Genomic DNA, 23,549 nt, shown 5'->3' with positions numbered 1-23,549 from the left:
TTTAGCTTCTCTTTCTGTTACACGAGTCGCTATGGTAGAGAGCGAGAGATCAAGATACAATTTTTGCTCTGAGCCAATGAGATCTGAGCTTTCAGCCACAACAGCTTTGTCTATAAGAATTTGGGTTGAGGATAACTCCTCCCATCAGGGTTACAAGGTTATGCGAGAGTTATACGCCCCTGATCGAATTCCTGTCTCTGCATAAAAACCACTCTTGTCTCTGGTTCGGGTTCAAATCGATTGCCAGATACATGAAAATAAGTTTTTTTGTTTCCCTAAAAACGGGGCAGATTGTTGTTCAAGTTCGTATTTTTGTATCGAACAGTGCTTACGTACTTTGGTATGCTGTCTATAAAAATAAGCCCTCAACTGCCTAAGCAAAAGTTGTTAGAAGGAATGTCAACAAATTTCCCGCGCGACTTTGACAGCCATTGTTTATGTGAATTTGTGAATGCCGAGAAACTCGTGTTGAGCCTGTGAAATTTGTTTTCCTTTTTGTTTGAAGAATCGACACAAAATGGTACTTGAATACAAAAGATGTCATCACCATATTGTATTGCGTTCAGTATTGTGTATTTGTTTAGAATTGTGTGTTAAATAAGTGTTATTTTTAACCTTTTTCAGAGTTCTCCTATTCCCGATACTCCGAGCGATCGTGATGGGGCCCGATCAGCCCAAACATCTCCCGCTCGAGATTATGAAATGTTTGAAGATGAAGGGGAGCTTCTTGGAGATGTTTCAAGGAATGAGGAGGAAGAAGAGGATGGCGAGGAACTTTTTGGAGACAATATGGAGAAGTAAATCTCGCAATTTTTTTACATTAACTCCACACAGGAGGCCTTATGGAAAATAATTTCCCTCAGGGCCTATGTCATCTCTGGGGATGCTATGTGGGGGGGTCTTTTCCAGGAGAAGAAGGACTGAACATGGGTCTTGTAGGAGAGAGGAAACAGACCGGCAAATTGTTTCACAGCCGAGCTGTTGAACTCAAGAACGAGTCGATGGAACGACCCGTTCTCATTTGACGAATGTCAACTGTGTACACAAGTTGAGCGCGCGTTTGGTTTGTTTCCCGATTACGCACTGGAGCCGAAGGTATCAATGACTCTAGTTCCTCGGAGCATCTTCCACTGTAGTACCGGCAGAACAAGGACAGCATCATTACCTGACACCTGTGCTCTAAAGATTGCAACCTGCTTGTTGAGATAGGGGAATCTATCAAAAAGACCTCCTGTTTCTACTCAGAGTCCAGGATTTTTTCAGGTATTTTGGAGCTCCACACCAGAGGTGGCTTCCAAATTCAACAGTGGGGCGTACTTGCCATTTGTACAGGGTCAGCAGTTGTGTACTTTTAATTAATTAATCATACACATCAATAACCATATAGAATCTTCTGTCTCGGCATTGATGTATTAATTTAGATGAGACCTTCAAGTGACCTCCAACGCTTCCAACAGTCTAACTAAAACTACCGAATCCAGTCTACGCGCACAAATCACAAAATCAATATCGATCACTGTCTACTAAAAAACCCCAAAACTTTCCATATTCGAAGTTGCCGAATTTCGATTCATATGCAAAAAAATTAAAAATAGCACATAGTTTCAACTTAATTACTACAAGAAACTATTTATGTCGGGGGAGATGATAAAAGATGCATTAAAGTTCTATTTTTTTTTCAGAGTTAAGTTTTGAAGGTTAGAAAATACACATAAATTATTAAAATAATCCAAACTAATAAACTATTTATTGCATGTTTTACATCTCCCCGATTAGTTGTTTCCAGTAGCAATAAGTTGAAATCAAGTCTTATTAATTTAAAAAAAAATGATCCCGTTGGACGGAGTTCGGCAAAACTACCCCTTATTCCTTTACGACGAACCAACTAAACCTTCTCCCAACCTCTTGTGCGAATGTGTCAACTATATTATAATATCCACTGTATCTATTGGCAAGATAATGGACATATTTAGCGTCAGCCCCCTTACCTCTGTTCACTTCTCTTGTTCAGAAAACCTCAATCTTTGCATTGTTTTCACTTGACCCACACTTTATTTTACCTAGTATACATATTGTTGTACACCATTTTTGGACGGTTGGTATATTGTACTCCTATGTTATTTATTTATAATGTTTGTGTTAACCCCTGTCTGTTGTGTACAATATAAATAGAATAAAATTTTTGAACACTTGCTGAAAATTTGTAATTCCTTTTTTCTATTTCTGTACGACCACTTTAATTACAGTGACTATCGCCCAATGCCAGCGTTGGATCGGTATGACACGGAGAATATGGATGATGAAGGGGATTACGACGTACTCTCAGTGGATGCCCGTCGGGATGCGGAGAGGGATATGAGGAGGAGGGATCGAGAAGAAGGAATACTCCACAGAGATGACCGGGAACTTCTATACGGTGAGTGCACTATTCATTTCACTACACAGAGGCCCATTTACGCTTTCCTTAGTAGAGCACAAATGTATTATTGACTTAAGTGCCAATGAGCACATATGTATTATATTTTATGCCCACCATATTTGTACACTGTTTTTGTATTTTTTATAATCTATATTGGCAAGCCCTTTCACGAGAATAAAATTCTATTTATATTTTCCAAGTAAATTTAGATTCCTTTCCAAATATTTAATTTTTAAATCTGTTCCAGGAGACTCTGACGATGAGAGCACCGGGGCCCCACGCGCCAAGAGGCGCCGAGCTGCAGAGAAGGCAGCTGCCGGGGAAACCGTCAGCGAGGATGCGGTGGAGAGCATTGAGAACCTGGAGGACACCAAGGGGCTCTCCGTCAAGGAGTGGGTCTCGATGCTGGGCCCCCGAACCGAGATCGCCAATCGGTTTGTGTTCATTATAATATGATACAATGATTTTCAACCTTCATTTATTGTTGTTGTTATTACCGCACTGTCAGTGATACTGACATCTGCAATTGTGGATAAGAGAAAGAGAAGGAAAGAGGAAGGTTGTAGAGTAAGAGGTAGACACTAAACATGGCTAAGTACATTTCTAGCAATGTTTCGATTTTTTTGTGTTTAACAATGACCATACCTGTTTTAATTTTTAGCATATTTTGTATGTATGTATGCACAATAATTCGCCGCTTTTTCAAATTTTCTTATATGCCCATGGGACTTTTACATAGGGTACATTGAAATGTTACAATTTGGGTAATAAGGGTTATAAACAGCGGTTGCAAAAATAATTTCTTACATTACAGTGGTTTACAATATGATGAAAAAAAAAAAATTTTAAACTGAAATTATCAGAAATAATATCTTGACATATGTTTTAAACTTTTAATTTGTTAGATTAAAAATTTCGATATCATTGGTATATTCATTTTCTTAACTATGTAGACGAGGAATTGGCGAGTTTGTTATATAATTTGTTTGTGGATGGTGACATTGAAATAGGTCCTTTTGCCTGTGTGTCGATTAGGTACTCTTAAATTGACCAGACTCAGAAGTTGAGCTCTGAATTTACAATTTTGAAAAAGAAGCTTAGGTCGCTTATCCTACGTCAATCCACAAGTGTATGTATTTTTAAGGTATTTAATAAGAAAGTGTAATTATTAATTATTTATTATTAATCGTAAAAACTTAACTGAATTCTTTCAACATTTTTAATGTGGATTGGACGCTTGTTTGGTTTTTGGGATGACGTATTTATGCCAGTGAAATGTTAACTTCCATTCAGGAATGCGGTGCAAATATGCTACTTTATTTAAATTATGTGCAAAATGTTAACTTTGTTGTATTATAAAAAAATTCCACAAGACTTGTTATCCAAATAAATTCAATTGTGATTTTCAGGTTCAAGTCTTTTCTCCGCACATACGCCAACCAGAAAGGCCAGTACGTCTTCAAGGAGCGTATCCGCCGCATGTGCGAGCTCAACCAGGCCTCGTTCCACGTGGAGTTCACCGTCCTGGTGGCCAAAGAGAATGTGCTCGCCTACTTTCTTCCCGAGGCCCCCTTCCAGATGCTTCAGATCTTCGACGAGGTGGCTAAAGACCTGGTGCTTCAGATCTTCCCGAGTTACGAAAGAGTCACGTCGGAGATTCACGTCCGGATCTCGGATCTTCCGCTGGTGGAAGAACTTAGGACGTTTAGGAAGCTGCATCTGAACCAGCTGGTGAGGACGCAGGGGGTCATCACAGCCACCACTGGAGTGCTGCCGCAGCTGTCCGTCGTGAAGTACGACTGTAATCGATGTGGACACGTGCTGGGACCGTTTGTGCAGACTCAGGATACAGAAGTCAGACCTGGTTCTTGCCCCGAGTGTCAAAGCTCGGGTCCATTCATGGTAAGCGATGATAATAATATGTTATAATTGATAGATAAATCCAGAGTGGTAGAGACCACCATTAAGAATAATGCTGCTTGAGATGGCTTTAGCTGTGTTTTTGCACATCCTTCCCTTCCCCATTTTCCTTCAGCTTCATAACAATCCCTGAATTAGGGATGCAATAGTCCCACATGAAGTTCTTGATTCTCAGCATGAGAAAAATCTATGTTTAACTAGTATGTTAGACTATCCGTATTCTAACACTTTTTCTTATTGAACAATTGAAAAATATGCATTGCATCCACATAGTCTTATTTGTTTTACAGTTAAATACATATTTCAATGCTCCATACATCGGAAATGCAATTGCGAGCTGTAAATAGTTGCGTTGACATAGAAATTCTCAACAGAAATTGCTCTGGAAACATTCAGGACACCAAAGTTAATTGTTTTTAGAGTTTTTGCTGCTTTATACACACAGATTTTCTACTGGAAGTATATCACCATCACTAAGTAAAACTGTCGAGTAACTTTAATCACAGGATTAACGTAGCGGTAAACAAAAAGGGATTTGTTTGACAGGTCCCGCGTAGCAGTGGTGGTGAAACAGATATTATACCCTACCCCCACAAGTAGAGCTAATCAACACTTTACTCAGAGGTGGTGAAATAACCTTGAAATATTAATATTTAACGATTTCTTTGGCCGTGAGTTCACTAAGGCATTTAATTGTTTCATACTCAGATCAACATGGAGCACACGGTGTACCGCAACTACCAGAAGGTGACCATTCAAGAGTCTCCGGGAAAAATCCCTGCCGGAAGGATTCCCCGCAGCAAGGACTGCATCCTGCTGGCTGACCTTTGCGACCGGTGCAAGCCCGGAGACGAGGTGGACATAACGGGAATCTACACCAATAACTACGATGGCTCACTAAATACGGAACAGGTGAGAATAAAATATGTGGAATCGATAACATTAACAAGTTAGATTTTTTATGAATACTGCACAAGAGTCCCAACTGCTCCCTACTAACCAGAGTCAGTAGGACTATGGCATCCCCAATTGAGGTATGTTCATAAAATTGTTCATTTTAGTGAGTTTTTTTAAATACATCTGTAAAGAAGAATTACATAAATATAAACGATTAGTATGTACATATATAGCTTTAGAGATTTCCTTTTAAGGCGATGCCATACGTAGTAATGCAAAATCATGTGTTTTTGGTTTGAAAATTTGATCGCCTAGAAATGTTTCAGATGCTTTAATTAAATACTACGAGTAGAATACATCTTGGCCTTTAAAATAATCGAGTATTTTTTAGATAAGTCTTTTTATAAGCCCAGAAAAAAATAATGTAAAGGCTTATGAAAACTGCTTTAAAGTTCAAAATCTCCTACTTACGAACCCATTTTCGGTTATGATTTTATTGTATAATGTGGAAAATTAAGTTATTTATAAAATGATCGAAAAAAAATTAAATATTTATTCCTGAACATCCACAAAATAAAATAAAAGGCACTTTTTGGCCATGTTTTTTTCTTGCATAAATCAAAACAGGCGGATGGTGTTAAGCGAGAATTTAAACCTTATCGCCATCTGCATAAGGGTTGTTATTGATAGCGGCTCAATTTAAAATATTTCACGACGTAGTGCATCGCCTTAAAGGCAGCTTCACTGATGTTAAATATCTATGTTGATATCTGAATTGATTCTGTTCTGCAGGGAGATTGCTCTCCCCACTGGTATGACCATTACCAAGTTAGTCCTGCAGACTGGGAGTTGAACAGTCTATGTTGTCGGTGACGGCCATAACCATCGGGAACATAGAAATGTATACTCTCGATGATGAGTTTTCAAACCATCCACCAATCAGCTGAAGAAATGTGTAGCAATGAATACACCCCGTGTTGTGAGGTTGTAGGTAGTGGGGAGGAAAAGAAGATGGTGGGAAAGTACCTGGTTATTTCTGATCACCGGTCATTTCAAGCAACGCTTCCATTTGAACGGAACATTCTTTCTTTGGGGCGATAATGAGAATATGACCACTCTAGAATGTGTCGCAAAAATACTATAATATATTATTTTTAACTGGGTCAATCCGCACCAAATCATCCAGAAAATTTTGGATTTGTCACCCACCATCTCAGATTTTGATGAAACTTTAAATTTTTAATCCTTCCATATAGATAAGAAAATATACCAAATTTTACCTTCCTACCTCAACTCGTTTTTTTTTTATGGGCAGTTGAAGTTTGGGCAAAATAAGCGTTTTTACATATTCCGAGCACTCCGGAAGAGCTTGTACCTTCAATGAAAAAAAATTGTATCTTTGTCATTTATAGTGCAAATGCAATGAAAATTTTCAATATTATCAAGAAAACTATGCTGATTGCAGAAAAAAATAAATAAACCCTTTACATTTATCTACTTGACTTTAAAAAATTACCAAAAGTAATTTTTTAAGTAATTTTTGGGACGGAAAAGGTACTTTACAAAAAAGCAATATCTCGGGAAGGTACAGTGTTAATGAAGTAATTTTTTTTTTTATTCATATCTACAAATAGCATAGAATCACATACAAAAATAAAATTCATGGCATTTTACTTGCTTCAATAAATAAAATCCATTTTAAACTTTTTTCAAACTTTTTGTAATTTTTTTTTTATTCTTATCTACAATAAACATAGTACAACCTAAAAAAATAAAACTCCTGGTATTTTGTGTGCTTCACAGTGTAGAAACGTTTTTAAAATGAGAAATCTTAATCATACAGAATTGTTCCAAGTTTTTTAAAATCTAGATACTGTATTTGCAAATAAAAAAGTCAAACTTATTCGGTCCTTTACAACATGCTGGTAAGCTTGCAATGTAAGCTTAAGGCACCAACAAAATAATGTACCTTGTTCCTTACCCTGAATGCATACACCATAGCAATATTTTATAACAAGATCAACTTTTTAACTCTTTTCAATACAAAGTTAACTCTTTAAAAAACAAATACAATAAAAATAAAACAGGCAATGTAGGATTAGGTTAAATGAAAGTACATTACAATAATATTGTTTACAAATAAATGTTCAAGTTCATTTTTTACTTTTATTCTTGATCTGATCCATAAGATGGTTGAACTTTTGATCAGCATGATGAACGTCTTTTTCAAGAAAGTAGTAAGCTCTTCCTGAACCTTTTGTTGTGGGAGGGTCAACGATATTAAAAATATTTTGTAGTGGAACAAAACAAATATCTTCTTTTTGATGTGGCCAGTAAAAGGATGGAGCTGGGCCAAAAGGATGCATAAACTTGATTGATACATCACACTCGTCTTCATCTTTGGAAACCACAAGTCCAAAAAACCAATGGTTGTCATATACGCAAGCTACATAAGAGTTTGTACAAATTTGTACCATACTTAGTTGCTCAGAGCGATTTCGTTCCCCACTGAAGTTAAAAATCAAAGCATAATCTGAATCTGAACTTATCCTTTTTGTGCCAACTTCATTTTCAGACAGAGGAACAAAGCAGTGGAAACCTCGAGTGCCTGGTATTGTTTTAGCTTGTGAAAAACGCTGCTGTAATTGTTGCCTGCAAGTGAATAAGCTTTCTTTTCTCAGCAAGTAAAAATATATATTTTCTACTCTCGACTGACAAAACTTAAAAGTTTTGTCTACAGTTGTGATAGTGTTGCCAGGGCCAAGTTGCAAACTTTCTCTAGTTAGAAGACGTTTTACTGTTCCACCTATTCCATCACAGGGAGATTTCCCATGACTCGTAGCAAAAAACGACCAACATGCTTTCAAGTTGAAGTCTTTTTGATGGTGACACAGATTTAAAAAGTTTTTGCAGTTTTTATATTGCGCTGCGCAACCATCAGTAAAATAATGAACACTTTGAATTTGGGAAAATTTTTGATTTAAAAATTGAGCAACAATTTTTTGAGTTTCGTAAACGAAACTTACATCATGTTCCAAGTCATCTGAAATTACACACAAGCTTGACACTGTGAGATCTTTGCCAGGCTCTTCACAAGTGTAAATTACCACTGGGTGGAGTGAACAACTGTCTTGCGTCCAGTGGTAACCCTGGACTTCATTCTGGATAACATAGGAGAAGTTTTCACTGAAGTCTAATAACACAACAGCTTCATTTATCTGAAGCTGTGCTTTTAGGGACTCTTTGAGATATTTTGATTGAGACTTTGTTATAAAAGAATGAGGAAGAAGTTTTACAAGACTCTTCACAAGATGTTCTACATATTCATGAAAGGGAACTGTAACTGAAACCTGCTGTGTTCTATCAGTAGTTACCCATGCACTGTATGTAATTTCATCTTCTTGGTCCCATTCTTCAAATTTTTCTAACAAATGTTTCTTAAGATTTTCACTAGATGTTGAACACTTATCGCAATGTCGAAGCATACAGTCTCTATTGTTCTTTGAGCACACTAAGTAGTCCATTAAATCATTGTACGTTTCTTCACTGTCACAAGCATTAAGAAGCAACACTACATTTTGATGAATTGCACAAACGCAGACAGAATGAGAGCCTGGAGAACCTACTGGCACACACCATTTGGGACGCAACCAACAAAATTTCGAAATCCCAATTTTTGAAGCAGGGTATTCAAACTTGAAGGTAGCATAAAGTTCATTCAGGTTACAAAGCAATAGTCTTTTGTTGTTCATAAACATTTTTGGTTATGCTAACTTTATCTTTTTTCCCTGGCATAACACGAGAAAATTCATCGTTTTGGTAGAAATTTTTAACCAAAGTAACTGTTCCTTGGTCTAATGGTTTTCCTTTTTTTGGATCAGGTAAAGCAATGATACCATTTTCATTTAGTAGCTCTCGTGCTTTACGAACTGAGTATTCACCAACACTGAATTCTTCAGCAACCTTTTTTCTACTCCACGAAGTTGGAGCGAGAGTTAGAAGCTGAATTCTCTCACGGCATGTAACTTGTGTTTCCAATTTTTTTTTAACCAACTCAACAAGCCTGTCCATGTCATTAGCTTTTTCTTGAATACATCTTGGTATTTTTGCATCACATTTTACTGGGGAAAATTCTTTTTCTAAAACTTTACTTACTTTTTTCTTTAAGGTTGAACAAGCAGAATCTAACTTCCGTTTAGCGTAACTAGACTTACTGTGGGATGGTATTGCATGTAGTTTAAATGGAGATTCTCCAATGTCAGTTAAAGAAGTGTTGATTTCTTGTAAAAAAATTTCTTTGTTTAAAACATTTTCAACTTCACTTATGTCTTCTTGAAAAGTGTTAAGCTCTTCAATTTCATTGTTAAGGTTTTGGCTCTTACTAATTTTTGCTCTGCATGCATTACAAATTTTTTGTCCAGGGATTGCTTTATTAGTTACTTTTAGAATGGTATTAATGTTCTCTGAAAATTCCAAGGATACTGTTCTTAAAGTTTTTGTAATTTTCCTTTTGTGGCTTTGGAACGGGTCAAAACAAGCTTTTTGAAATGTTTCATATTTATTTAAGTTAAATATTCTGTGGTGCTCGCAAATGTTGAAAACCAAGTCTGTAGATACAAAACTTCTTTGTTGAATAAGCTTTTTTTCAAATTCACTTAACAAATCCACACTCGTTAATTTCTCTGACTTAGTATAACTTTTTTTGTGACCCATTCAGTACCATTATGTTGTCCCACACTACATTTAACTAAACTTGTTTCGATTAGAGACATTTTAACAACGTACACCATAACATGAAACAACTACTGTATTTATATAGATGATAATAATAATAATAATAATAATAATTGGATAATTTGTAGAGCGCCGTTTTTGTGAAAAATCACCTCAAGGGCGCTGTACAATTTATTTCCTAGGATCTACATTTGTTATTTAGAAATGATACCAAAACATACTTACCTGGCAAGTCACTTCCAACAAACACACTTATATTAAAAAGTTTATGCTTATAAAAGATAGAACTGCACGCAGAGGACACTATATCAAAAAACACTGGTCGTCGCATGATCTTAAGTCTGCTATAGTTTTTATTTTAATTTAAATGTATTTTAACTGTCTTAAAAGCCTACAAATTGTTAGTTGTTATCATTTTTATTTATTTATTTTTAATTATTATTTTTATTTATTTTATTTTATTTTTAGTATTTTTTACATTTTGTTAATTTAAATTTAAATTGCCGTCAACTGTGAAAGTGGAGGTTTCTGAAATTATGGATACGACTGTCTGAAAAGGTGCGTTTTAAGTTTAGACCTAAATTCTGTCGAGTCTGCGATCATTCTCAAATCATGTGGCAGTCCATTCCAGGCTTTAGGTCCTGACACGGCAAAAGCACGCTCACCGAACTTAGTATCTGGTGTGCGCTTTGGTTCCTTCAACCTTCCGATAGCTGATGACGTTGCTGACCTAAGGGTTGACTGTCGGGAGTTGGAATCTTCTGGAATACACAATTCTGATAAATAAGCCGGAGCCATTCCGTTAAGTGACTTAAATACCATCCAGCATACCTTGAACTGGATTCTTTCAGGACATCTGAGCCAGTGCAGATTTTTGAGATGCTCTGAAATGTGGGAGTATTTAGATACTCCGGTGATAAGCCTTGCCGCGGCGTTGAAAACGGATTGTAATTTGTTGATTTGACATTTAGGGAGACTTGCATATATTCCGTTGCAATAATCTCCATCGGATCACTGCTTTGAAGCTGACTCAGAACTAAGCATGTCAGAGGAAACAAAGCATGTAGTATCCTGCAAACTTAGTGATGAGGCAGATAGTAATTTTCATGTTCTGTCTTGTTCTTGTTGCAGATACATCATTTCCATGTAGTGACATGTCTCTAGGACTGTTTCTTTGATATTAGTCCATTCATTCAACCTAAATGCCCAATTACAAACTAAAAATAGATATAAAAAAAATCACAAAAAGTTTGAAAAAAGTTTAAAATGGATTTTATTTATTTTTGTATCTAGATTTAAAAAAACCTAGAACAATTCTGTATGATAAAGATTTCTTATTTTAAAAACGTTTCTACACTGTGAAGCACACAAAATACCAGGAGTTTTATTTTTTTAGGTTGTACTATGTTTATTGTAGATAAGAATAAAAAAAAATTACAAAAAGTTTGAAAAAAGTTTAAAATGGATTTTATTTATTGAAGCAAGAAAAATGCCATGAATTTTATTTTTGTATGTGATTCTATGCTAATTGTAGATATGAATAAAAAAAAAATTACTTCATTAACACTGTACCTTCCCGAGATATTGCTTTTTTGTAAAGTACCTTTTCCGTCCCAAAAATTACTTAAAAAATTACTTTTGGTAATTTTTTAAAGTCAAGTAGATAAATGTAAAGGGTTTATTTATTTTTTTCTGCAATCAGCATAGTTTTCTTGATAATATTGAAAATTTTCATTGCATTTGCACTATAAATGACAAAGATACAATTTTTTTTCATTGAAGGTACAAGCTCTTCCGGAGTGCTCGGAATATGTAAAAACGCTTATTTTGCCCAAACTTCAACTGCCCATAAAAAAAAAACGAGTTGAGGTAGGAAGGTAAAATTTGGTATATTTTCTTATCTATATGGAAGGATTAAAAATTTAAAGTTTCATCAAAATCTGAGATGGTGGGTGACATGGCCTGGATGATTTGGTGCGGATTGACCCAATTGTTAAATGACAAATTAATTGAATAAAATTTACTTGCGCATGCAGGGATTTGAACCTGTGACCTCCGGATTTGAAGTCGAAGTTCTTAACCACTCGACCATTTTGATTTTCGTTTGTCTGTAAATTTGTGTGTACCTTCCGTTTCAAGATGGTAGCTGTTTTAATGGTTCAGTAAAGATTCTGTTTTCAAATGCGAAATCGTCGTGTTTATTTCGACTTTTATATTCGAATTTTACCTACCTGGTATGTTTGAAAAAAGAATTGTCATCGAGTTAATGACATCTTTTTGACAAATTGTATAATTTGACAAGTATTTGAAATTAAAAAAAATGTTCCATAAAATATATGCTTTATAATTAAGTAAGTAGGTATTTAAGTACCCACTTACAAAATTTTGTTGTTGATTTATTAAATAAGAGAAAATTAGATACATGCTTTTTTGGACTGGAGAGCTACTGTTCACAGAACTACTATTGGGCACATTTCAAAGGCTTATTCTGTCATAATGCTTGGTTTTGTGTTCAGGTTTCCTTGCAGCATAGAAGAATGAAGATATTGATGAACATGATGGTTGGTTAAAATATTGTATTTTGCAGGGTTTCCCGGTGTTCGCCACTGTGATCCTGGCCAACCACATAGTGGTGAAGGACTGCAAGCACATTGTGGAGTCCCTGACAGACGAGGATGTCTCCACCATCATCAAGCTGTCCAAGGACCCGAGGGTGGTGGATCGCATCGTGGCCAGCATGGCTCCGTCCATTTACGGTCACGACTACATCAAGAGAGCTCTGGCGCTGGCCCTGTTCGGAGGAGAGAGCAAGAATCCTGGTGAGATTCCCTTTCTTAGGCCCAGTAATTTTGCAGAAATTCATGTGTAAAAAAAAGTCATCAAATGACCATTTAGTTTTTTGGACAGTTGACAGGTTCCTGTCAAATGCTGATTCGAAGTCTGTTTCAGATTTCGAAGAAATCATGATCAGCAGAAGAAGACAACTATCATGTTGTTAATCTTGTTAACTTATTACAATTTGATAGAAAACTGGAACGCACCTAGAATTGACGTTTAACCTTCCAAATGTCAATACAAGATTTCCTGCACTGTTCCCTATTAACCAGAGCTAGTAGGACTATGGTTTGTTGTGAGGCTCATCCATCCGAAGCCGGCAGTTCCTTTAGGTCGTCGGTCCAGAATGATTGAAACTTCAGTGTCACCCCAATGATAGTCTACCATTCGAAATCAACACATTGCAATGGCTTTAGTCGTATTGAGTGACCAGTTCTGAATAGCCTGGTAACCCCACTTCCATTAGCCTCGCACTATTTTCTAATCGGGGATGCCATATCTGACTTAGGGCTGTTGGACTGTTTATGTAATACAATAATTCATTTCAAATCAGGTGCAATATATATTTTTTATTTATTCACCTTATCGGAAATTGCTCTCATTTTTTAAAGTTATCACTACTTTTACCTTAAGTTAACAGAAGCAGAATAGAAGAATTCAAGAACGTAAAATATATTTTTTTATTTACAAACAAAGTTACTGTTTTAAGAAATCGTGTAAAGACGTTTGCACCACCTTGTATAAATGTATAACAAGAACAATATAAAAAATAGTTATATAAGAGTTAACCTCTCAGACAAAGACATTTATTTACTATGTGTTCCTTTGAGAACTGTCAAAACGTGATAATTTTTGTGTTATTTACGAGTTTTGCTAAAAGCTTCATAACTCACGTTTTGGGAAACGTAGCCTCATTCTAAAAAATGTTTTGGAAAGATTATGGAATCCACTATCGCATTGTGTTGTTATACGTAAATATTTGCGTTTCTAAATATACATTTTATGAATACGTCAAAAATATGTAAGAATCGCTTACCATTATTTCAAAGCCGTGAAAAATGTACTTTTTTCTGAGTATCATAAAGAAATAACACTTTATATATTGAAGAAATATAATTAAAAACTATTAGTCACCTCAAAATATTAACCGTCCAAACTAAAATATTTTTAATAAATTATTTAGAAACGCAATAAATTATGAACGAACAAGATGACAGATTCAATCGGCTTAGATAATGCACTTCTACGTTCCATAGATATTCTTGAATACAGACGCGTAGCGTTATTCATTATCGATACTCTGTTTTTTAAATCATGGCAATTCGTATACTAGTGATGGAAATAAATCGATTTTTGTAAAATCTCGCGCGTTTACGTGAAAAGACGTTCTAATGTCTTGACCGCTATTATCATATTTACGTCTTTTGACGTTCTAATGTTCTGAGTGTTTAAGATGGGGTTGAAGTGTCTTTGGCAAACAAAGTAGGGTTTTTTGATACTTGATTTCTCAAAATATGATTCAACATCGACACTAAACAATCTTATAATTGGTTGGTAGGACAAAAGCACAAGTTACGTGGTGACATCAACATCCTGATTTGCGGAGACCCCGGCACGGCCAAGTCCCAGTTCCTGAAGTACGCTGAGAAGATTGCACCCCGAGCCGTGTTCACCACGGGGCAGGGGGCCAGTGCCGTGGGTCTGACAGCCTACGTAAGGAGAAGTCCCTCAACCAGGTAAGACATCCTTCGACAGTTTCATTCATCATTTTTAATTTATTTATGTGTGCAATACAGTATAGTCTCTATAATCCAACCAGTTAATAACCGAGCCTGTTTGTTTAACGAATTTCCAGATTACCAAACAATTAAGAAACAGCTGGATTTTAGAAACATTTGAGAGTTCCTAAATTTTTAAAGTTGGCCTTGCCTAAATAGGTTGTGTTGTTTCACCCAAAGCCAGGGTTTAGCCAAATCAATATTTATCCAAAACTATTTACATATTTTATGATTAAACCCCGGTTTTAACTAGGCCTTAGATGTACCGAATGGCTTAAGTTAAACTAGGCCATGTTAGAAGCTTGATGCTCGCTAAGTTTACTTAGTACTTAACGGCGGGAAGGGTAGTTTTACCTTTTGTGCCGGCCTCATTTCAGTGGCAGAAAAGATGGAATTGCTCAATGTTTTTATAATATTATAAACCAATCTCTCTGTAAAGGTCCCAACTATATGTACATAATTATCAGATGGTAATGCAAGTCTTCTTTTTATACTTATCTTAGTGCCTTTCGTTTACATCGATATTTCAACAAAAGGATAGAATATTACTTGTTTTTGTAATAATTCAATTCCTGGAATGATGGTTTTTATGACCGTGAAATCTGATTCGAATCTCTATCTCTGTTCCGCCCCACTCAACTCCTATGTGCAAGCGAGCGAGAGTTGTCGGGCGTATTTAAAGAATGCAGGTATGGGAAATACCGATAGACAGACTGTAATAAACATATTACAAGGTTAATTGAGTTGCATTTCAAATAATATTCGATTCTCTTTTAGTACTTTATTTACGCCCGGAAACAGCTTAGCGCCAGCGCAAAAAATACCCGCCAGAAATGTGTTAACAGTCACTAAGTGCATACAATACCAATCATTGTTAAGGCGATGCACTACGTAGTGTAATATTTTAAATCGAGCCGCTATCAATAACTCTCCTTACGTAGATGGCGATAAGGTTTAAATTCCCGCTTAACACCATCCGCCTGTTTTGATTTATGCAAGACAAAAACATGGCCAAAAATTGCCTTTTATTTTTTTTTGTGGATGTTCAGGCATAAATATTTTATTTTTTTCCGATCATTTTATAAATAACTTAATTAGCCACATTATACAATAAAATCATAACCGCAAATGGGTTCGAAAGTAGGAGATTTTGAACTTTAAAGCGGTTTTCATAGGCCTTATACATTATTTTTTTCTGGGCTTATAAAAAGACTTATCTAAAAAATACTGAATTATTTCAAAGGCCAAGATGTATTCTACTCGTAGTATTTAATTAAAGTATCTGAAACATTTCTAGGCGACCAAATTTTCAAACCAAAAACACATGATTTTGAATTACTACGTAGTGCATCGCCGTAATACAAAATCACTAACATATTTTAATGACTTTTGAAAGTGGGATAATGTATGGCATTGCAAATAAAACACATCTAAAAATCACTAAAACATTTTGGTACTTCTCCCAAGTCTCCCAAGACATAAAATATTACCACCTCGCTGTTACTTGATGTTTGCAAAAAGTCACTAAGTGCAGTTTTTATTATTTTTTTCCTATTAATATGAATAAAAAAAGTTAAATTATCACAAAAAAGCAGTTGTAATAGAAGAATAAAAGTTGACTTTGTTATTATTGTAGCTTGGTTATAACTGATTAAAGGTAACTGAAATTTTAAAGTCAACTATCTCAGAATCATTATTTTGTTAGTTAATGACTTCTATAGCAGTAAGCCGACAATTTATCTATTTTAAATCTGATTGTTTTATTTGGTAGGGAGTGGACCCTGGAGGCTGGAGCGTTAGTGCTGGCTGATCGCGGAGTTTGTCTCATTGATGAGTTTGACAAAATGAACGACCAAGACAGAACTTCCATCCACGAAGCCATGGAGCAGCAGTCAATCTCCATATCCAAAGCTGGTATCGTCACATCACTGCAGGCCAGGTAATCAAAACTACATACATAGGTATTCGTTCTTCCTTCTTCAGGCAAATGGAACCTACCTTAAAACCTTTTCACAAAATAGTTCACGTCAGATAGTCAAGATAGACACGCACAAGCTGTTTTTGGTCCCATCGCCTTTTTGGTATTTCCAATCCCTTCTTTGTCTGCTGTGTAAATATTACTACTGTAGGTTTTACACAGATGGAGGAACACGCAAAAGGTTGAATAATAGTTGCAAGTTAATACTTGTATATTTAAAAAAACTCGTTTTACTCAAAACTTCTATTTTTATTATAAGTTGTTATCGCATTCAGCTTCTCAGTTGCGATATGTATCTCAAAATTGTGTTTTGGCGGCTTTTGCCTAGAGGTAGATTTTTCCATGTCTCTAATTTACTCCCTTATTAAGAGTAGTCCAAAACGTCAGGTTCGCACCCAGGCCCCAAATTCATAAATGACCATGTGTCATGTGTGTATGCGTGACTGCCACCAATACCAAGAATGCATTGTCATTGAAAACAAGCCTATCTATAGAGTTCCAGCTCGATCGGATGCCGGGAAGTGGGTTAATTTCCACTACACTCATTGAAAAACAAAAGTGACATTCAAATAGATGTGTATGTAAAAATCAATTCTGATTCTTGTTTATTATTTTCCAGGTGTTCGATAATAGCAGCTTCCAATCCCATCGGCGGTCGTTACGACGCCAGCATGACTTTCTCAGAAAATGTCAACTTGTCGGAACCCATCCTGTCTCGTTTTGACATCCTCTGCGTCGTGAGAGACGAAGCAGATCCCATGCAAGACCAACACCTCGCCAAGTAAGTTCAAAACACTTTATTCATTATATAACTTCTTTACATCGTTACTATCTCACTCTACATATCACCTCAAGTACCAAATGCCCTTCAGGATGGAAGGAGAGAGACTCATTGGGTTAGCTCTCACTGCAGAAGACGGATTGTCAGGTTATTCGTAACCCGGGAATGTTTGTCTTTCTTACTTAAATAAAATACAGCTTGTCTTCCACAATGGGATGAGTTGCTCCTAGAGCTGTCACGCCCACATGATGGACAGGTGTAACCTAAAAATACTGCAAGGGTACATATACATTTGCGAACTGTACCACGAATTACGGGAAAGGAACGAATTAACTGCAAGCGGCGTTTCGCGCCATTTGCGATTGCTTCCTTCTCATAAGTTGAGGTTCAGTTCGGCAGTTTGGCTCGCGGATGTATACGTAGCATAATGTGTGAATGTGGTGACTACTGAGCATGTTTCGAGTACCATTCATAGTGGAATTGAAAGATTCACAGGGAAACACTTTTTAGGGTTTAGTTAGGGTATTTTCACTATTTTTTTTTTAACTGTATTTTTATAATCATGAATAAATTTTCCATAATGATTTAAAAAGTGCCATTTTTGATTTGCCCCTAAAATAGAATGTTAGTTTTTATTCATGAATTTGATGGCTTTAATGTCACGCCGGGCAACTTTGGTGATAGCCGTCTTACCAGCCAGTAGTGTTTTCTAAGGTATAATGACGTTGTAGCCAGTTGGAATCGTTTCGGAATGTGTAGTTTTTAGATCATTTTTAAAATCAATAATTATGAACGAAAATATTAAAATTACACATTTTTATTATGATAACCATAATAAGAAAAATAAACTTCTTCTCCTACACATTTTTAAAGATTTGTGAAAATACCCCATTGACCATTCTAATATGATTATTATTAGAATAATTTGCAATTTTGACCTTAATGCTTCGAAAAATGTATGAAAAACAAAATCAGCATCGTTTGAGCTAATAAAATGTTAGGTTCCACTGATATTTTTCTGTTTTATGCTCCGGCCTTCAACGGGTTAAAGTAGATTTTTCTGCTCTTAGGTAAAGTTCTCTACCTGAGTTGGTTTATTTCATCTTCATCTATTTTGCAGGTTTGTAGTTGGTTCCCACATCCGCCACCACCCGACCCAGAAGAGCAATGCACCCCCGCTGGAGCAGAGCCTCCACGACCCGGAGTTCAGCATCCCCCAGGATCTCCTCAAGAAATACATTGTCTACAGCAGGGAGAACATCAGGCCTGAACTCCGGGTAAGTCTCATCAAATACCGTATAATATTAATAATAGTCCAACTCCAGTTAAATATTGGCAATATCAACAACTTTGGTCGCTAGAGACGCTAGTGCAACATATTAACATTGACATTCCTTTCAATGGAGGCAAATTGAATTTATTTAGTACTTGGTCGTAGTGTTTTGCGCTTCCTAATTTGATCAATATTGATAAAAAATACATATAAAAATGTCCCAAAAACTAGGTTCTGTTTGTGCAGTTTACATAAATATGTAATAATTACAAACAACAAAAACAATCGATTGATTTTTATACACCGTGTTCCACGCTCACACTGCAAATTTTGGGTGGTTATTATTTTTTTTCATCCAAGAAAAAATCATCAATTTTTTTAAACAAAGCAATTCCAAATACCAAAAAAAAAATTTTTTAAGGACGGGTTGTTTCGGAGAATCTGAACAATTCATCAAATTTCAACGTTCATTTTCGGGTTCTGTGAAAGACTTATTCAATTTCTGTTTTTATATCATTGTAGGCTAGTTGCTTGACAAAACTGAAATAAAAACAGAACTTGAAAAAATCTTTCACATAACTTGAAAATGAACGTTGAAATTTGATGAATTGTTCAGATTCTCCGAAACAACCCGTCCTAATTGTAGCTTTACTTATGTGAGTAATGCAAGTATATATATTTCCTCCAAGAATGTTCATAATCAGATTTAAAAAATAGCCACCCTCACATTTCCAATCTTAAATAGAACAGCTGACCGAGTGGGATGAAACTGCCACAAAATTCTGTCATGAACTCCTTACCTGATTTGCATTTATATTGTATACAGATTTTGACATGACCCAAGTCGATATAATGTCTTATTGTTATGTATTATAGAGCATGGACCAAGACAAGATAGCACAGATGTACAGTCAGCTGCGCCAGGAGTCGCTGGCCACGGGCTCGCTGCCCATCACGGTGCGCCACATCGAGTCGGTGATCCGCATGACGGAGGCACATGCTCGCATGCAGCTCAAGAGCAGCGTCACGGATGACGATGTCAACATGGCCGTGCGCATGATGGTGGAGAGCTTCGTGGAGACACAGAAGTACAGCGTCATGAGGAGCATGAGAAACGTAAGTTCAGCTGCCTATAGACTTGCGTTTACATCCACACTAACTAAGCCACCGCGTCCAAAGGCTCGGCTGTTTGACCGCCCTTTCCTTAAGTCAAGCCCATTGTTTGATCCCTTCCCATGTTTTGTTAAAACTGATGGCAAGTTGGATATGTTTGGGGACCCTACACTGGGTGCTGTGTCCAAATTTTTCTTAGCAGCAGCTAAGTTAAGTATAATGCAATATCTTACAATGTCCTTGAGGTAATTTTCCACAATAACGGCGCTCTGCAAATTAGCCACTTGTTATTAATATTATCTAGATAATACCAATTGGCTTTACTGAATTTTATTTTTGCTTGTGGAAAATTCCTTTGTCACTAGACATCAAATTAAATATTTTTAATGATTCATAAGCACAAGCTAATTATTTTGCATAAATTTGTAATCAGAAAAATGACTTCGCTGATGTCTCAAACTCCTACAATTACGAATAACCTGAAAATATTATTAAATTCCTTCTACTTACTTCATTATAAGCAGAAAATGTTGCTGAAATAATGAAGGGTGGAACACTTTGGACCACCCGGCCAAATGGATTCACCAACTTAGGTCCACCGATTCGCTTACGCTCCGTTTGGATTCGCTCGTCACAATGAAGTTTGACATGTTTAAAGCCAGTTTATAGCGGTGGCTAAGTTTTTAAACAATGTAGGACACGTCCTACATTAATAACAATTATCAATCCTTTTTTCGTCCAGTCCTTCCAGAAGTACCTCTCCTACAAGAAGGACCACAGCGAGCTTCTCTACTACATCCTGCGGCAGCTGACCATGGACCAGCTGGCCTACATGCGTGGCCTCCACGGCCCCAACCAGACCACTGTGGAGATCCTGGAGCGAGACCTGCTGGACCGCGCCCGCCAGATCAACGTCTCCGACCTCAAACCCTTCTACGAAAGCAAGCTCTTCAAGATCAACAACTTCTCCTATGATGCCAAGAGAAAGCTTATTATTCAGGTGGTCCAGGAAGGACGGGTAGAAGCCTGAGTTAATAAGCTAATAATAATAGATATTAATTAAGACTTGGTTATTATTAATAATTAAGTAAACTAGCGTCACATCTTCATACTTGTTCCATCTATTGTCTGTTCCAGAAAATAATATTTTCAGTGAAATAAGCAAACAGAACTTGTTAATCATTAAATTGCAGTCTATCCTATCACGTGGCACGTTTTGATACAATTTATGTGTTTTAGTGAAAAGTCACGCATCACCTAAGGATGACATGCGACAGCCATGTAGATAGGTTAAACTTGGAAGATTAGCATGTCTTAAATTTGAACCAACTCGGTGAAAAGTAGGACTTATATTGTTAGATTAGTGAGGATGAAATCAATGTTAAACTCTGGAGTCATGAATTTTGCAAAACATTCTGTCTGGTATTTTATAAGCAATTCTGAGCTGTAGAAATATCCATTCGAGTCATTGCCTCATTATTGTTGAGGATTTTGAATACCCACTCCAATATCTCTGGTGAACCAGGCTCCTCCATTCCTCCTCGCAGGAGCGATGCTTGGGGAGCTGCTGACTCCGACGTTCCGGAGGCTTGATCTTCTGCTTCTACTTTTCCTACCTCCCAGTTTGCTACTGACCATGAGTTTCTGCAGGTTCCAGTTCTCAGTTTGGCGTAACATTTCCAATATTTAGAATACCTTGTAGACAGACAGGTTGATAGTCGATTTTGGTTACTTAGCTTTTCAAGGATGGATAGATTAGTGCTCCAGGCTCTCCATTTAAGACATGATACCATATTTTTTTAAATAAATTAGACTTTTAAGAAACTCGGACAAAGCCGGTTGGTAATGCTAGTGCCTAGAAACTATTTTGTAAGATCTGTGCTATACGAAGGGTATTTTTTGCAAAACTGACTTATTGCACTTAAACGTTTTGTTGGGAAATCGCAAGAAACTGATGCAAATGTCAAATATATGTTCTTTTTGTAATGGATTACTTTAATAATGTTCGATTTGAATCATAAATTATAAACACATATTGAAAAGTAATAAGATATTTACAATTTATGTTTGGAATAAGTCTGTTTTTGCTAAAAGAAAATCTTGAAATAGTTTTGCAACTAACTGTCTTGGAATAAGCCGATTTTGAAATGCCATATACCATACAAATCAACTAGGTGGTCATTTTGTCACGTGACCAAATGCTCTGTTTCTATTGGCTGAAATGGAAAAAGCCTGTTTTAATAGTAACAACAGGTGGAATAAGATGAGTTAGTAACAAACAGTACAAGTAGCTTTTGCAACATTGTATTGCAAAAATATTTTGCATTTACAGGTCAAATTTGATGAAAATTGGAATAAGTCAGTTTTGCAAAAATATCCCTCATTCTCGTATGTATGTAATGCCTTAATTGAATCTCTACAACAAAAAATAATATCTGAAAAATAGTAAAAACATGCCTTTGAATAGGTATTTTAGTGTCTTGCCCGAGCTAAATGCCTGTGATGTTTTATAATGCTAGTACAAAGCAATGTTGATTATTATTATAAGACTTGACATTGTCCTAGTTTTAAGTGTCATATTTTCATACCAGTATTTTGATAAAAAAATATTCAGAAGTGCCTTTTGAATGAATTATTTATGTATGTATATATTTATATACAGTACTCTCTCAGTAATCCGCCGCTCGATTACAATAATCCAACAATTACAACAATCCACCGTTATTTGTAATATGTAGTTGAAAGTGCAAAATCAAACTATAATTTTCCCTTATTCCTATGTCATATTCATGTTAGAAACTTGGTCAATTGGGTTCATTACTTTGTTTTAGAAAATTTCTATCTGTTGGTCATCTGTGTATTCTGGTATCCGATGCTGTTTTTTTCATTCTGCCACATTTTTTTTTCTTAATAAGTTTTCGAATATGTTTACAAAGAAGTCTTCTCGCAAGCGTAAACATAACACTTTAAATTTTAAAAAATTGAAATTTTACAAAAGATCGATAGTTTGACCGTTTACTTTTACAAAATATTTATTTCAATTTTTAGTATATTTTGTATGTATGGTTTTGTATTGAAAACTTGCGATTAGTGAGACAGTACTGTATATATATATTTTCTTGTTTATATTTTTTATTTCATTACTGTTGCAAGTCAATTAAATATGTTTGTTTGTATTGTTTATTTTTTAATAAAATTGTAATAAAAATTAAACCAATTATTATTTTACCATTTATTTAAAATTCATCATGTTTTGTATTTTCAAATCTTTGTAGTTATCTACAAAGATAAATCACAACAATTTTTAATGTTTAACAGTTCTCAAATCTCAAAACGTTGTAAAAGTCACTGCAGAGGTAAATTTAACAATAACTAGAACAATCATTTGTGAAACTACGGGTACATGGTACAATATTTTATTTGAAAGAATGATAATTTCCAATATATTAATTATTAGCTGTACCCTGCCGCGCATTGCTGTTGCTCAGTATGTCTGCAAGAGAAACAATAGCGAGTGTTGCTTTTACGTCCAACAGATGGTGCTGTTTTTAAAAAAAGCATGTTTGTCCAACAGATGGAGCTGATTTTAAAAGAAAATGTCTTTTTACCCGTCACAGATGACACATATATATAATATAGGTATATAAAAACACGAATGCAACATTGTGCCAAAATTTCAAAGCAATCGGTGAAGAACTTTTGGAGATTCAACATTTTGAACAAACAAACATTTACATTTTTAATAAAATAAAATACTTTTTTGTTTTAAAACCACGATATTTATTAATTTAAGAACCGACCGGTTTCGCTTTACTTAAGCA

At 35.8% G+C, this 23,549-nt stretch overlaps 1 protein-coding gene across 1 annotated transcript; it reads left to right on the top strand.

The window, feature by feature from the left end:
* Positions 1-383: 383 nt before the first annotated feature.
* On the top strand, positions 384-22,877 carry Mcm2 (DNA replication licensing factor Mcm2). Its single transcript, XM_089640385.1, has 13 exons — positions 384-520; positions 625-797; positions 2,247-2,416; positions 2,667-2,853; positions 3,829-4,321; positions 5,048-5,251; positions 12,558-12,789; positions 14,364-14,541; positions 16,355-16,522; positions 17,181-17,342; positions 18,463-18,619; positions 19,492-19,731; positions 20,471-22,877. Exons 1-13 carry the CDS (start codon positions 518-520, stop codon positions 20,756-20,758), a joined length of 2,655 nt encoding a protein of 884 aa, XP_089496511.1. The 5' UTR covers positions 384-517; the 3' UTR covers positions 20,759-22,877.
* The last annotated feature ends 672 nt before the right edge of the window (positions 22,878-23,549 follow it).

Source organism: Hesperophylax consimilis, chromosome 15, assembly GCF_061612785.1.
Source record: "Hesperophylax consimilis isolate HC1 chromosome 15, BYU_Hcon_1.0, whole genome shotgun sequence".
Taxonomy (NCBI): domain Eukaryota; kingdom Metazoa; phylum Arthropoda; class Insecta; order Trichoptera; family Limnephilidae; genus Hesperophylax; species Hesperophylax consimilis.
Note: the sequence above shows the minus strand (reverse complement) of the source record. Positions and strands in the feature narration are given on the sequence as shown.

Coding starts and splice junctions, on each gene's coding strand:
- Mcm2 (XM_089640385.1), top strand. Junction 14,542..16,354: donor AGGAGAAGTCCCTCAACCAG/GTAAGACATCCT, acceptor TTTATTTGGTAG/GGAGTGGACCCTGGAGGCTG. Junction 16,523..17,180: donor GTCACATCACTGCAGGCCAG/GTAATCAAAACT, acceptor ATTATTTTCCAG/GTGTTCGATAATAGCAGCTT.